The sequence below is a fragment of the Papio anubis genome, chromosome 9 (assembly GCF_008728515.1).
Source record: "Papio anubis isolate 15944 chromosome 9, Panubis1.0, whole genome shotgun sequence".
Classification (NCBI taxonomy): domain Eukaryota; kingdom Metazoa; phylum Chordata; class Mammalia; order Primates; family Cercopithecidae; genus Papio; species Papio anubis.
Genome location: NC_044984.1, coordinates 23,916,516 through 23,931,200, shown reverse-complemented (window position 1 = coordinate 23,931,200; position 14,685 = coordinate 23,916,516). Strand labels below are relative to the sequence as shown.

Below are 14,685 nucleotides of genomic sequence, written 5' to 3'. Positions count from 1 at the left end.
AATTGGCTATTGAAAATGAAAATTATAACATTATTAGAGCCGTAATCATGTTAGCTATCAATGATGGATGACATTTTATAGAGTACAGGACTTGTATAATACTATCTATATGTTACTGGAAAAAAACCTCATGTTCTGTAAAATTGTATATTAAAAATATCAGGGTTCATTAAAGAACCCCAGACTAAGATCAACTATTCATAGCACATATCTGTCAAAGGACTTATATCCAATAATAAAAGGACAGAAAACTTAATTTTAAAATGGGCGAAAGACTTAGACACTTCACAAAGAAGATATACAATGGCCAATCAGCACATGAAAAAGGGCCCAACATCATTACATCTGAAAAACATATATTAAAATCACAATGAAATACCCATTTAGTAGAGTGGCTAAAATGACGAAGATTGACACTACCAAATACTGAAGATGTGGAACACTTAGAACCTCCCACACTGCTGGTGGGAGCGTTAAATGCTATCAACACTCTTGAAAACTGTTTGACAGTTTCTCAAAAAGTGAGAGTCACAGCTATGCTATGACCTAACAATTTTACTCCTAGATATTTATTCTAGGTGACATGAAAACTTATGTGCACACAAAGACTTGTACACAGATGTTCATAGCAGCTTTGTCCATTGTAACCCCAAACTGCATATACTGCAGATATCCAATAACAGCAGAAAAACCAATCAAATTTTGGAATATTCATACAAGGAAATACAACTCAACAATGAAAAAATACTGCTAAGAAATACAACATAATCCCATCATGCTGACAGGAAAAAGACCAACATACAAAAAAGTACATACTGTGTAACTGAGTTCTAGAACAGGCTAAGCTATCAGACCAGTGGTTGTTCCTTAGGGTGCTAGAGGTGGGGGCGGGGCATTGACTGGGAAGTTGCACAAGGGAAGTTTCTGGGGTGATAGAAATTCTGTGTTTTGATGTGTATTTATCTACCTAGTTGAATAGCATACTCGAGATCTGAACATTTTATGACATGTTAAATACACTAATAAAAAAGAAGTTAAAAGCATAAGAACAAAATAATGCCGGGATTATGAAATAGGGTTAGGAAGAAACCACTAAAAAAATACATGCAGCCGGGCAGAGAGGCTCACACCTGTAATCCCAAAACTTTGGGAGGCTGAGGCAGGAGGATTGCTTGAGCCCAGGAGTTTGAGACCAGCCTAGGCAACATTGTGAGATCCTATCTTTACAAAAATTTTAAAAATTAGCCAGGCATAGTGGTGCTCACCTATAGTCCTAGCTACTCAGGAGGCTGAGGCAGGAGGATCACTTGAGCCCAGGAGGCTGAGGCTACAGTGAGCCATGATCCCACCACTATAGTCCAGCCTGGGTGACAGAACGAGATCCTGTCTCAAAATAATATAATAATAATAATAATAAAATCTGTCTACTTACCTACCTACCTGTGTGTATGTGCAACATTGTAACCAGAGTACTAACAAACACAATTATTGAATTATTAGTACTAAGAAGATTACATGCATCACTCAGACATGCATCTTTAAATGCCTTGCAGGATATCAGAAATACACAGAAACAAGAGAGTGGAAATGCTGGTGATGCTTTCACTAGAACAGTGTTGGTGGGGATGAGAAGCAAATGCAGATGGAGACAGCGAGGCTAACAAGGTGAACACAGGAAGGAGTAGGATTGGACACAGACTATGGCTCTACAAAGCTGGGGCAGAGCCCAGAGTGGCTCTGGGGAGGGAGGCCCAGGTGCAGACACTTATTTTTAATTTTCTCAAAATAAAGCTGAAAGGGTTCCTGTTGCCTGTTCAGCAGTCAAGCTAAGGGCTTTTTCCTTTCCTGAGGAAGGTGAGAGTTCTGTTCCTACCAATCCAGATCCAAGTCCCAAGAAAATCGTGAATGAAACAATATAACTTCTATACTATATAACCACAGCATTTCCCATTTACAAATCACAAATGAGATGATTCATGTTATAGAAACGTGTTCCAGCAGAACACAAATATCAACCATGGCCAAGCGTTAGCTACTATTTTGCATTTATTATGTTATTTATATAATTCACAACAACTACATTTAACAGAAGAGGATACTGAAGCTCAGAGAGGCAATGTAATTTGCTCAACTTTACCCAGCCACTCTTTTGTAGACTTTGAGTGAGAACACAGGTTTGTTAATTTCAAATGCCACGTTCTTAATCATTATACTATACTTCCCAGATTACTTCTCCATATCTGCATTTTTCATTTGGGAAAACTGGGGTCCCTATCCCACCAGAGTTGTTGAGCAAGCCATATCTGGCTTTGGTTTTCTCCTTGGCCGTCATCCCAAAACCTTCTGTCTTTAAGTATCTCAATCACCTGGATCCCTGCGCCCGCCTTCTTTGGCTCATTTCCCTCCTGTTTACTGACTGCTTAGGACACGGCTTTCATCCTGAATCCATGCTCCAAGCCCTAAGGGTTTTACCTCTCCCATACCTCCTGCCCTCCATGCTAAGAATAGCAAGCTAGAAGAGTGTTTGCAGTGATATCATCTAGGTGAAAGCCTCCTCTAAATGATGAAGTTCTTATTTGAACATAAGAAATTATGCTATATTGGAGCTTCCCAGGATCTGTCTTCAAGCAAAAATTTGTGATGCTTAAAGGTAATTCTCTCATTGTCTGTTAGAGGACTGACTCCATGAAGATCTTATGTCAGATGGGAACAAGAGATGGTGAATAGTAAGGGGGTGATAGTTTTGGATTCTATCAATTAGTCCATGATTTCTGTACATAAAATTCACCCTAATATGTTATATACACATCCTATAAGCTTTTAAACATTTCCTTTGTAGATGAATTCATGTCCTTTGTAGTGACATGGATGAAGCCGGAAACCATCATTCTGAGCAAACTATTGCAAGGACAGAAAACCAAACTCCACATATTCTCACTCATAGGTGGGAATTGAACAACGAGAATACTTGGACACAGGGTGGGGAACATCACACAGTGGGGACTGTCGTGGGGTGGGGGATGGGGGAAGGATAGCATTAGGAGAAATAACTAATGTAAATCACGAGTTAAGGGGTGCAGCACACCAACATGGCACATGTATACATATGTAACAAACCTGCACATTGCACACATGCATCCTAGAACTTAAAGCATAATAAAAAAATTTCCCTTTTAAAGCAAACACCAATTATAATCCAGTCATGTATATATTAACAAGATACTTAGATATAAACAAAGTTTAGATGCAGAAGAAAGAAAATATATCAGTAACCTTTCAAGCAGTTGAACCGTTTTCACGGCACATTTCTTGAAGGACATCATGCACACGAATTGCCTTATAAATCAGCCCAGTTCTGATGGCAATTGAAAACTTGAACAATATTATTTATTCAAGATAAAGTTCAGGATTTCTGATCAAATGTCATATATAAATTTCCAGTGCTAGTGTGAACATTATGCACACTGATCTGAACATTTGGACAAACCAGCTGCATCCCCACCCAATGTGCTGATGCAACTTAGATGGATCAGAAAACAATTGTCTGAAATACTTTGTGAATTTATTAAACTAGCCAGAGAGTTTCAGAAAAGCTAAACAGATATAAATATGTTTTGTTTTCTGACTCAGAATCAGATGTCTGACTCAGAACTCAAATAGCATGGGGTGGCAGTGGTCACGGTGGGATGTGCGTGGACGTGTTTGTGTGACAACTGTACTCACTGACATTTGTTCGCAGTCTATCTGGAACATCTGCTACATAGACCGTTTTGAAAATATGTGCTATCTAAATTTCCCTCTTCTTTCAAAGATTGAATTTAAAGGGCATTGTTAGAAAGATCATAAGCAAATGGTCATACGAGCAAAATCCTGGTTTCTACGGGTTTTTGGGGCAGCAAAAGATACAAGTAACAAGTAAGAGATTTCATAAATCTGGACAGGTTATAAATAACTCAAGACAGAAAGGAAGTGTCCACTTTACTTTATCCAAGCAGAAAAAAATACACGTATTAACCCAGGGCAGCTTTCATATTTGACTTTTAAGTGTATTTGAATCTATTATGCTGTGAAGATAAACTGGGAAGACAGCAATAGCAAGTTCATAATATCAAGAACGTGTACTTTGGGATAAGTTAGAAAAGTTAGCTCTTCTAAGAAAATACTGCAAGAAAATCGTAGTGAGGAAGGGGAACAAATTCTTAGCAGTTTATAAGACTCAGATTTAATGTTGATTTAATCAAAAGCCAAACTGGAGCAAAAGAATAGTCCTGGGCACAGTGTCTAAAGCAGACACACCTCAAACCAACTTTGGAATGCCTGATGATTCATGTCTCAACATGAATAGTTCTAATCACAAGGGAACCTTCTCCAGTGCCCTCTGAGCAGTAGTAAAATAATACATAGACTATGCAATTTAAAGACTGCCTTGCTAGCCTAACAGAGTGAATCACAATATTTAGAATTATTGAAAACTGGCAACTTCATAAAGGTTTAAAAATTATGACAATAACATATTGAATAACCATTGCTATTTTGACATTTTATTTATTTATTTATTTGTAATTTTTGTAGAGACGGGGTTTTGCCACGTTGTCCAGGCTGGTCTCAAACTCCTGAGCTCAAGCAATCTGCCCACCTCGGCCTCCCAAAATGCTGGGATTACAGAGGTGAGCCATCGTGCCCGGCAAACCATTGCTATTTTAAAACTAGACTATTTCTTAAACTCCTAAATAGCTTTCTCGGATAATAGTAGAAAGGGTACAATAAATCCAAAATAAGCACAAGTCTGAAATTTTTCATCTCTAGCCTACCTTAAGCTTATATTTAATTGTTTATTTCTCAAACCAAATAACTTTCTATAAAAAGAGCATTTATACTGCTAGAACAAGAAACTGGCTGAACAAAAGCAATTGTCTGATAAATGACTAAATAAGTAAGGTTTATTTTTACCATATTATGTTTCTAGAATGAAACAATTTTATACCTAATCTGACATGTGTAATGTGACAATTGTCTTCTCACATAAATCTCTGGTAAAAGTTTATACACTTTTGGGTAATACAGAAAAATGACAAATATTCCAATTTTTAAAATGCAAAATATGTATGTAGAGAATGCATTAAAACTTTAAAATAATTTTCACACGTTTGATATTTTGATAAACATTGAATTCATAATTATTTTGCCCAATCCCCCAAGATTACCAAAGAAAATAGACGAGCAAGGCCTTTTCTACCATATGAGAGGAAAAAATTAGCTAATAAAATCAGAGAATAATATATAACAACTCGCAAGTTCAAATATACCATGCATACTAGATTTTTCTCCCTTTTTACTTTTAGAAATTTTGAGAAGTTTTATTTAATTTTAAAAGAAAAAAACAGCCACAGACAAAACCAGCTTATAATAAAAAAGCAAAAAGGGAAGTTAATGGTTAAACCCATGCATGCACCTAGCTACTCAGCAAACCTCTCTCTGAAAGCCTCACAATATTGCCTTCTCAAACCATTTCATTGTCATAAATTCAGGAATAATATCCTAGCTGTAATCTAGAAAAACATCTGGAGTCCTATGCCCCGCCTCAGGGTGAACAAAAACTGGGGCATAAATGAATATTTGCTACTCACTCTTCAGTTTCCTTGTCTTCTGCTGAAGTGCCTGGCAAGTGTTCGATAATTCAGTATTTATAGTTTGAAGTTTCCGTTGTTCCGAAATTGCTTCCTCTAATTTATGCAGTAAAGACGTAGCTTTTTCACTGGCAGAGTGAGCTTCTCGATCTCGATCCTTGCCCTGGATATGGACAGTTAGTACTGGGTTGTAGCAGTGTGGCCAGGAAAGAAAGCAATGGAGTGCTCACTCTTGTGATGCAGGCGAAACTGAAAATGTGTTTTTCTTCTCAGGGAAGTGATAAGCCTCTCCTGAACTTCTGCAATTCTGTGTTTGCATGGGCTTGGTATGCCTGAGCTATTTCTACAGCGGTTGAAGTCCTGATATGTCAAGTTGCCTCTTTCTGCAGAGTCGCCTCTTTCATCAGCAGGCTGTTGACACCGCCTCTCTCACAACTCCCCCTTTACTTCCTCTGCTCACTGTTAGTCGCTAGGGACTGAACTTGCAGTTCCTCTTTGCTTTCTTTTTTGTTTGTTGTTGTTGTTCCTCCTCCATTTTTATTTCATGGTTTGCAGGGCATCTAAGGAGATGTCCCCTGAATCTAATGTAGCCATGAGCCACCCTACCTGCTCCTTCGCATCCTCCAGCCATTGGCTGGCTTCTTGGAGTCTCTTCCTAAGGATGCCTTCCTGGTTGACAGCATCTTCTTGCAGTTGTTTAATGGCTTCTAGTTGTTTCTGACTGGAGTTAAAAAAAAAAAAAGTCCAAACCACAAGTCGTCAGTGACATTTCAACTAAGAGTCACCCTGTGAAACTGTGACAAATTCAAACTTAACACCACTTCCTTAGAGATCAGAGGAAAAAGTGAAAGTATTTACATATAAATGCTTCACAAATATAAAATCTTAAGCAAAGCATATTGGTCGCTTAGCCTGACACCCTCACTTTACAGATAAGGACTTCCAGTTTCATCTTTTACATTGGTGTGTTCGGTTCCCACCCGTTGCATTCATAGCACTTAACATCAGTTGCCAGTTGCTCAGAAGATGGCTCTACAATGAGGTCAGGGTGACAGGTGCAGTATTTACACATCACAGCTAGCTTTTACAGAAAAAGAAAGGAATGGGGTAAAGGTGGGGGGAGGGAAAAGAAAAGGAAAGAGAACTTTGTTTCATGACCTTAAACTTTCTCCTTAAGGGTTGCCAATCATAGTATAAACACGTGCCACGAGCACAGGAAGGACCGCCCCCAGGCACAGATGAAAGCTGGCGGTTGATATTTCCACTTTAGTCCTCTCTTTGCTGAAGCTCTTCTCCCCACCACCCTTCCCCACCACAAATCTCATGGTGCCATTACACTACACCTCATTTGGGTCCAATTCTATAGAACATGTAAAAATGCACTTACTCTCTGTTCGCAGATGAGATTATTTAATGTGTGTTACATGCCAGCACATCAATGATTATCTGGAAACAATTTGACTTGAATATGGACCTTAACTCAAAGTGGTGATAAATGTTGGGAGTTGCAAAACAACAAGGAAGACATTGTCAGCTGTAGGCCTTGTGCATGCCTCTCAAACGTTAACATTTAGTCAGAATGCCACTGCACACTGGCACAAATCCAGCCCTGGTTTCAAGAAGGACCACGTGAGAGGGAAGAATGTTCTCACAGAATGCTTACCATACTGGTAAACAAGTAAACAAAATCCTAAGCAAAAATAAAAACTGCCTACATCACCACACATTCCACTGAGCATCCTTCAATAGCTCATAGTTGTCACTCTCTCTCTCTTTTTTTTTTTAACTGTGGTAGGAACATTGAACAGGAAATTTACCCACTTAACAAAACTTTAAGTGTACGATACAGTGTTAATAACTATAGGCATAATGTTGTACAGCAGATCTCTAGAACATCTTCATCTTGCATAACTGAAACTTTATACCTATTGTATAAAGTTTACATGAGTAGCAACTCCTCATGTCCCCTCCCCTAGCCCCTGGCAACCACCATTCTTCTTCTATTTCTAGGAGTTTAACTGTTTTAGATACCTCAGATAACTGGGATCACGCAGTATTTGTTGTTCTGTGACTCACTTATTTTACTTGGGATAGCGTCCTCCAGGTTTATCCATGTTGTCATATGTGGTAGAATTCCCTTTTTTTTTTTTTTAAGGCTGAATAATATTCCCTTAAAAATTTTCTTTAATCATCCGTGGACATTCAGGTTGTTCCCAAATCTTGGCTATTGAGAATAATGCTGCAATGAACATGGGAATGCAAATAGCTATTCCAGGTCCTGATTTTAATTATTTTGAATAACTACCCAGAATTGGGGTCCCTAGATCAAATAGTAGTTTAATTTTTAATATTTTGAGAAAACTCTGTAACTTTTTTTTTTTTTTTGAGATGGAGTCTTGCTCTGTCTCCAGGCTGGAGGGCAGTGGTGCAATCTCGGCTCACTGCAACCTTCACCTCCTGGGTTCAAGCGATTCTCCTGCCTCAGCCTCCTAGGCAGCTGGAACTACAGGCGTGTGCCACCAAGCCCAGCTAATTTTTTGTATTTTAGTAGAGATGCGGTTTCACCATGTTGGCCAGGATGGTCTCAATCTCCTGACCTCGTGATCCGCCTGTCTTGTCCTCCCAAAGTGTTAGGATTACAGGCATAAGCCACAGCGCCTGGCCCTCCATAACATTTTCTATAGCGCCTGCACCACTTTCCATTCCCACAACTGTGCCCTCGGACTCCAGTATTTCTACATCCTCACTAACACTTTTTTTTTCTTTTTATTTATTTATTTATTTATTTATTTATTTATTGAGACAGAGTTTTGCTCTGTCGCCCAGGCTGGAGTGCAGTGGCACAATCTTGGCTCACTGTAAGCTCCACCTCCTGAGTTCACACCATTCTCCTGCCTCAGCCTCCTGAGTAGCTGGGACTACAGGCGCCCACCACCATGCCTGGCTAATTTTTATTTTTTGTATTTTTAGTAGAGACGGGGTTTCACCGTGTTAGCCAGGATGGTCTTGATCTCCTGACCTCGTGATCCAACTGCTTCAGCCTCCCAAAGTGCTGGGATTATAGGCGTGAGCCACCGCACCCGGCCATCTTTTAAAATAATAGCCATCCTAAGAGGTATGATACAATATCTAATTATAGTCTTAACTTGCATTTTCCTAATGATTATTTGAGTATCTGTTCGTACACCTGTTGGCCATTTATTGTCTTCTTTTGAGAAATGTCTATTCAAGTCTTTTGCCTATTTTTAAATCTAGTTATTTGTGGGTTTTTTTGTTTTTTTGTTGTTCTTGAGTTGTAGGGGTTTCTTATATTTTCTAAATATTAACCCCTTAAGTGAAAGACCTCTTCAAGGAGAACTACAAACCACTGCTTAAGGAAATCAGAGAGGACACAAACAAATGGAAAACATTCCATGCTCATGGATAGGAAGAATCAATATCATGAAAATAGCCATACTGCCCAAAGTAATTTATAGATTCAATGCTATTCCCATTAAACTGCCATTAGCATTCTTCACAGAATTAGAATAAACTAGTTAACAATTCATATGGAATCAAAAAAAGAACCCAAATATCCAAGACAATCCTAAGAAAAATTAACAAAGCTGGAGGCATCATGGTGCCTGACTTTAAACTATACTACAAGGCTACAGTAACCAAATAGCATGGTACTGGTACAAAAACAGATACATAGACCAATAGAAGAGAATAGAGAACTCAGAAATAAGACTGTACACCTGCAACCATCTGATCTTTGACAAATCTGACAAAAACAAGCAATGGGAAAAGGATTCCCTATTTAATAAATGGTGCTGGGAGAACTGGCTAGCCACATGCAGAAAATTGAAACTGGTTCCCTTCCTCAGACCTTATACAAAAATTAACTCAATATAGATTAAAGACTTAAGTGTAAAACCCCAAACTATAAAAACCCTGGAAGAAAATCCAAGCAATACATTTCAGGACATAGGCATGGGCAAAGATTTCATGATGAAAACACCAGAAGCAATTGCAATAAAAGCAAAAATTGACAAATAGGATCTAATTAAACTAAAGAGTTTCTGCACAGCAAAAGAAACTATCATCTGAGTCGACAGACAACCTAGAGAATGGGAGAACATTTTTACAATCGATCCATTGGACAAAGGTTTAATATCCAGAGTCTGCAAGGAACTTTAACAAATTTACAAAAAAAAATAAATAAAAAACATTAAAAACCACTTTTTTAAGCCAGATGCAGTGGCTTACACTTGTAATCCCAGTGCTTTGGGAGGCTGAGGTGGGCAGATCGCTTGAGGTCAGGAGTTAGAGACCAGCCTGGCCAATGTGGTGAAAGCCTGTCTCTACTTAAAATACAAAAATTAGCTGGGCGTGGTGGTGCGTGCCTGTAGTCCCAGCTACTCAGGAGGCTGAGGCAGGAGAATTGCTTGAACCTGGGAGGTGGAGGTTGCAGTGAGCTGAGATCAAGACCATGCCATTGCACTCCAGCCTGAGCAACAGAGCAAGACCCTGTCTCAAAAAAATAAAAAAAATAAAAAGTGGGCAAAGGACATGAACAGATACTTCTCAAAATAAGACATTCATGCAGCCAACAAACATGAAAAAAAGCTCAACATCACTGATCATTAGAGAAATGCAAATCAAAATCACAATAAGATACCACCTCATGCCAGTCAGAATGGCAATTATTAAAAATCTCAGAAATAATAGATGCTGGCAAGGTTGCAGAGAAAAAGGAATGCTTTTATACTGTTGGTGGGGTATAAATTAGTTCATCCATTGTGGAAGACAGTGTGGTAATTCCTCAAAGATCTAGATAGAGGTAGAAATACCATTTGACCCAGCAAGCCCATTACTGAGTGTATACCCAAAGAATATAAATCATTCTATTATAAAGATACATGCATGCATATGTTCATTGTAGCACTATTCATAATAGCAAAGACATGGAATCAACCAAAATGCCCATCAGTGATAGACTAGATAAAGAAAATGTGATACATATATACTATGGAATACTACACAGTCATAAAAAGGAACAAGGTCACGTCCTTCGCAGGGACATGAATGGAACTGGAAGCTGCTACTCTCAGCAAACTAGCACAGGAACAGAAAATTAACATCACATGTTCTCACTTATAAGTGGGAACTGAATGATGAGAACACATGGACACATGGAGGGGAACAACGCACACTGGAGCCTGTCAAGTGGGTGAGGAGGGAGAGCATCAGGAAGAATAGCAAATGGATGCTGGGCTTAATACCCAGGTGATGGGTTGATCTGTGCAGCAAACCACTGTGGCACATATTTACCTATGTAAACCTGCATATCCTGCACATGTACCCTGGAACTTAAAAGTTAAAGGAAAAAACAAAAACAAAAAACAACAAAAAATTAACCCCTTATCACTTGTATAGTTTACAAATATTTTCTCCCATTCCATAGGTTGTCTTTTCATTGCATTGTATTCTTTGCTGTGCAGAAGTTTTTTGGACTGATGTAGTCCAACATGTCTATTTTGCTTTTGTTGCATGTGCTTTTGGTGTCATATCCAAGAAATCTTGCCAAGACCAACATTATGAAGCTTTCCCCCATGTTTTCTTCTAGGTGTTTTCAGTTCCAAGTCTTACATTTATATCTTTAATCCATTTTAATTGATTTTTGTTTATTGTATGAGTCCAATTTCATTCTTTTGTCTGTGGATGTCCAGTTATCCCAGCACCATTTGTTGAAGAGATTATCCTTTCCCTAGTACCTATGTTGAAGATCAATTGACCATCTATGCATTGGTTTATTTCTAGACTCTCTATTCTGTTTCATTCTGTTTCACTGGTCTATATGTCGGTCTTTATGCTAGTATCATACTGGTTTAATTACTGTAGCTTTGTAATATATTTTGAAATCAGGAATGGTAATGTCTCCATCTTTGTTCTTTCTTCTCAAGATTGTCTTCGGCTATTCAGGATCCCTCATGGTTCTGTAAGAATCTTAGGGCCAGGCGCAGTGGCTCACGCCTGTAATCCCAGCACTCTGGGAGACTGAGGTGCGTGGATCACGAGGTCAGGAGCTGGAGACCATTCTGGTTAACACGGTGAAACCCCATCTCTATTAAAAATACAAAAAAATTAGCCTGGTGTGGTGATGGGCACCTGTAGTCCCAGCTACTGGGGAGGCTGAGGCAGGAGAAAGGCATGAACCCAGGAGGTGGAGCATGCAGTGAGCTGAGATCATGCCACTGCACTCCAGCCTGGGCAACAGAGCGAGACTCCGTCTCAAAAAAAACCCCAAAAAACCAAAAACAGAATTTTAGAATTTTTTTTCTATTTCTGTAAAAAAATTCCATCAGAATTTTTGTTAGGGATTGCATTGAATCTATAGATTGCTTTGGGTACTATGGACATTTTAACAAATTAACTCTTCCAATCTATGAACATAGGATGCCTTTTCATTTATTTGTGTCTTCTTTAATTTCTCTCATCAATATTTTGTAGTTTTTATTATATGTGTTTTACCTCTTTAAATTTATTCTAAAGTATTCTTTTTGAAGTTATTGTAAATGAGAGTGTTAATTTCTTTTTCAGATAGTTCAGTGTTGCTCATATATAAATAAAACTTACTATTGTATGTTGATTTTGTGTCATGCAACTTTACTAAATTTTATTCTAACAGGGTTTTTTGTGAAATCATTAGGGTTTTCTATAAATAAGATCATGTTATCTGCAGAGATCATTTTACTTCTTCCTTTTTTTATTTACATGCCTTTTTTTTTTTCTTGCCTGAATGCTATGGCTGGAACTACACTGAACAGAAGTGGTGAGAGTGGGCATTCTTGCTTTGTTGCTGATCTTAGAGGAAAAACTTTGTCTTTTACCATTGAGTGATGTTCACTGGGTTTTTCATATATTACTTTTATTATGTTGAGATAATTTTCTTCTATTCCTAGTTTCTTAAGAGTTTTTACACAAAATACTGTTAAATTTTATCAAATGTTTTTTCTGCACCTACAGAGATGATCACACACAATATGTATCCTCCATTCTGTTAATGTGGTATATCACAATAATCAGTTTGCATATGTTGAACCATCCTTACATCCCAAAAATAAATCCTATTTGGTCGTGGTATATAAGCCTTTTAATGGGCTTTTGAATTTGACTTATGTTTGCTTATATTTTCTTGAGGATTTTGCGTCATCAGGGATACTGGCCTGGCTTTGGTATCAAGGTAATGCTGGCCTCATGAAATGAATTTGGAAATGTATCTTCCTTTTCTTTTCTTTTCTTTTCTTTTTTTTTTTTTGTGTGTGTGTGTGTGTGTGAAGAATTTCAGAAGGATTAGCATTAATCTTCTTTAAATGTTTGGTAGAATTCACCAGTGAAGCCATCTCATACTGGGCTTTTCTTTTTTGGGAGGTGTTTAATTACATCTGGCTGGTTGTAGATCTTTTCAGATTTTCCATTTCTTCACGATTCATAAAGAAATATGATGGGGTGTACGTTTCTGGGAATTTTTTCCATTTCTTCTAGGTTATCCAATTTGTTGGCATAAAATTGTTTATACTAGTCTTTTATGATCCTTTGTATTTCTGCAGTTCTAGTTGTAATTTCTCCTCCTTCATTTCTGATTTTGAGTCCTCTTAGTTTAGCTAAAGGTTTGTCTGTCTTGTCTTTTCAAAAATCCATCTCTTAGTTTTGCTGCTTTTTAATTGCTTTTCTATTTTAAACAACTTTTTGCTCTAACTTTTATTATTTCCTTTCTTCTGAGAAGGAACTTTGGGCTTAAGTTGTTCTTTTTCTAGTTCATTGAAGTGTAAAAAGTTAGGTTTATCTGAAATCTATCTTCTTTTTTAATACGTGTTTATCACTATAAAATGTCCTCTTAGTACTGCTTTTTCTACATCCCAAAGTTTTTGGGATGTGCTTTTGTTTTCATTTGTCTCAAGTGTCATTTTAGTGTCATTTTCTTTATTTCTTCATTGACCTATTTGCTGTTCAGGAATCTGTTGTTTAATTCTCACATATTTGTGAATATTCCGTTTTCCTTCTGCTAGAGATTTCTAGTTTGATTCCATTGTGGTAGGAAAAAGATAATTAGTATGATTTCAATAATCTTAAATTTGTTAATATTTGTTTTGTGACCTAATGTATGATATATCCTGAAGAATGTTCCATGTGCATTTAAGAAGGATGTATATTCTACTGCAGTTGGGCAGAATGTTCTATGTTAGGTCCATTTACTCTCTAGTGCTACTCAAGTCTGCTATTTCCTTATTTTCTGTCTAGATGTTCCATCCATTATTGAACATGAAATACTAAAGTCTCTTATTATTGTATTGCTGTCTATTTCTTCTATTTCCCCTTTCAGTTCTGTCAGTGTTTGCTTTATATATTTAGGTTCTCTAATGTTGGGTGTGTAGATATATTTTCCTGGTGAGTTGATCCTTTTATTATATAATGTTCTTCTTTGTTTCTTATGACAGTATTTGACTTAAAGTCTATTTTGTCTGATATAGTTACCCATACTCTCTTTTGGCTGCCATTTGCTTGGAATATCTTTTTTCATCTCTTCACCTTCAGCTTATATATGTACTTAAATCTAAAGTGAGTCTCTTGAGCCAGCATATAGTTGAATCTTGGCTTTTTAAAATTTAATATGTTCAGCCCTCTATGTCTTTTGATTGGTAAGTTTAATCCTTATATTTGAAGTAATTATTGATAGGGAAGGACTTACTACTGCCATTTTATTATTTTTCTGTCTTGTAGTTATTTTGTCCCTCTTTTCCTCTCTAGTTGCCTTCCTTTGAGTTTTGTTGACTTCTCTGTATTGATACTCTGACTCCTTTCTTTGTGTGTGTATCTGCTCTATAGGTATGTTCTTTGGGGTTATCATGGAGCTTACATAGCTCCATGTAATTATAAGATCTTATAATTATAATATTATCATTATATTATTATATTATTATTATATTATTATATTATATTATTATATTATAATTATAATTATATTATATTTATAATTATATTATATATAAATATATATAATATAATTATACCTTAT

At 37.2% G+C, this 14,685-nt stretch overlaps 2 protein-coding genes across 14 annotated transcripts in view; both read right to left on the bottom strand.

The window, feature by feature from the left end:
- Positions 1 to 6,638, bottom strand: part of LRMP (lymphoid restricted membrane protein) — a 56,769-nt gene extending 50,131 nt beyond the window's left edge. For 3 of the 9 annotated variants that reach the window (XM_031650343.1, XM_031650344.1, XM_031650348.1), the window contains exon 1: positions 5,628 to 6,637. The gene's annotated coding sequence lies outside the window, so the exon portion shown is untranslated. Of the gene's footprint in view, positions 1 to 5,627 lie in introns of all 9 variants that reach the window. The other 6 variants (XM_031650349.1, XM_031650350.1, XM_031650346.1 and 3 more) reach the window with 4 other exon arrangements.
- Positions 1 to 14,685, bottom strand: part of LOC101019445 (lymphoid-restricted membrane protein) — an 85,690-nt gene that overhangs the window by 29,863 nt on the left and 41,142 nt on the right. For all 5 annotated transcript variants that reach the window (XM_021922122.2, XM_031650338.1, XM_031650339.1 and 2 more), the window contains exon 17: positions 5,628 to 6,348. In XM_021922122.2, the coding sequence (XP_021777814.2) occupies positions 6,165 to 6,348 (184 nt within the window). In that variant the 3' untranslated portion in view covers positions 5,628 to 6,164. The remainder of the gene's footprint in view (positions 1 to 5,627; positions 6,349 to 14,685) is intronic.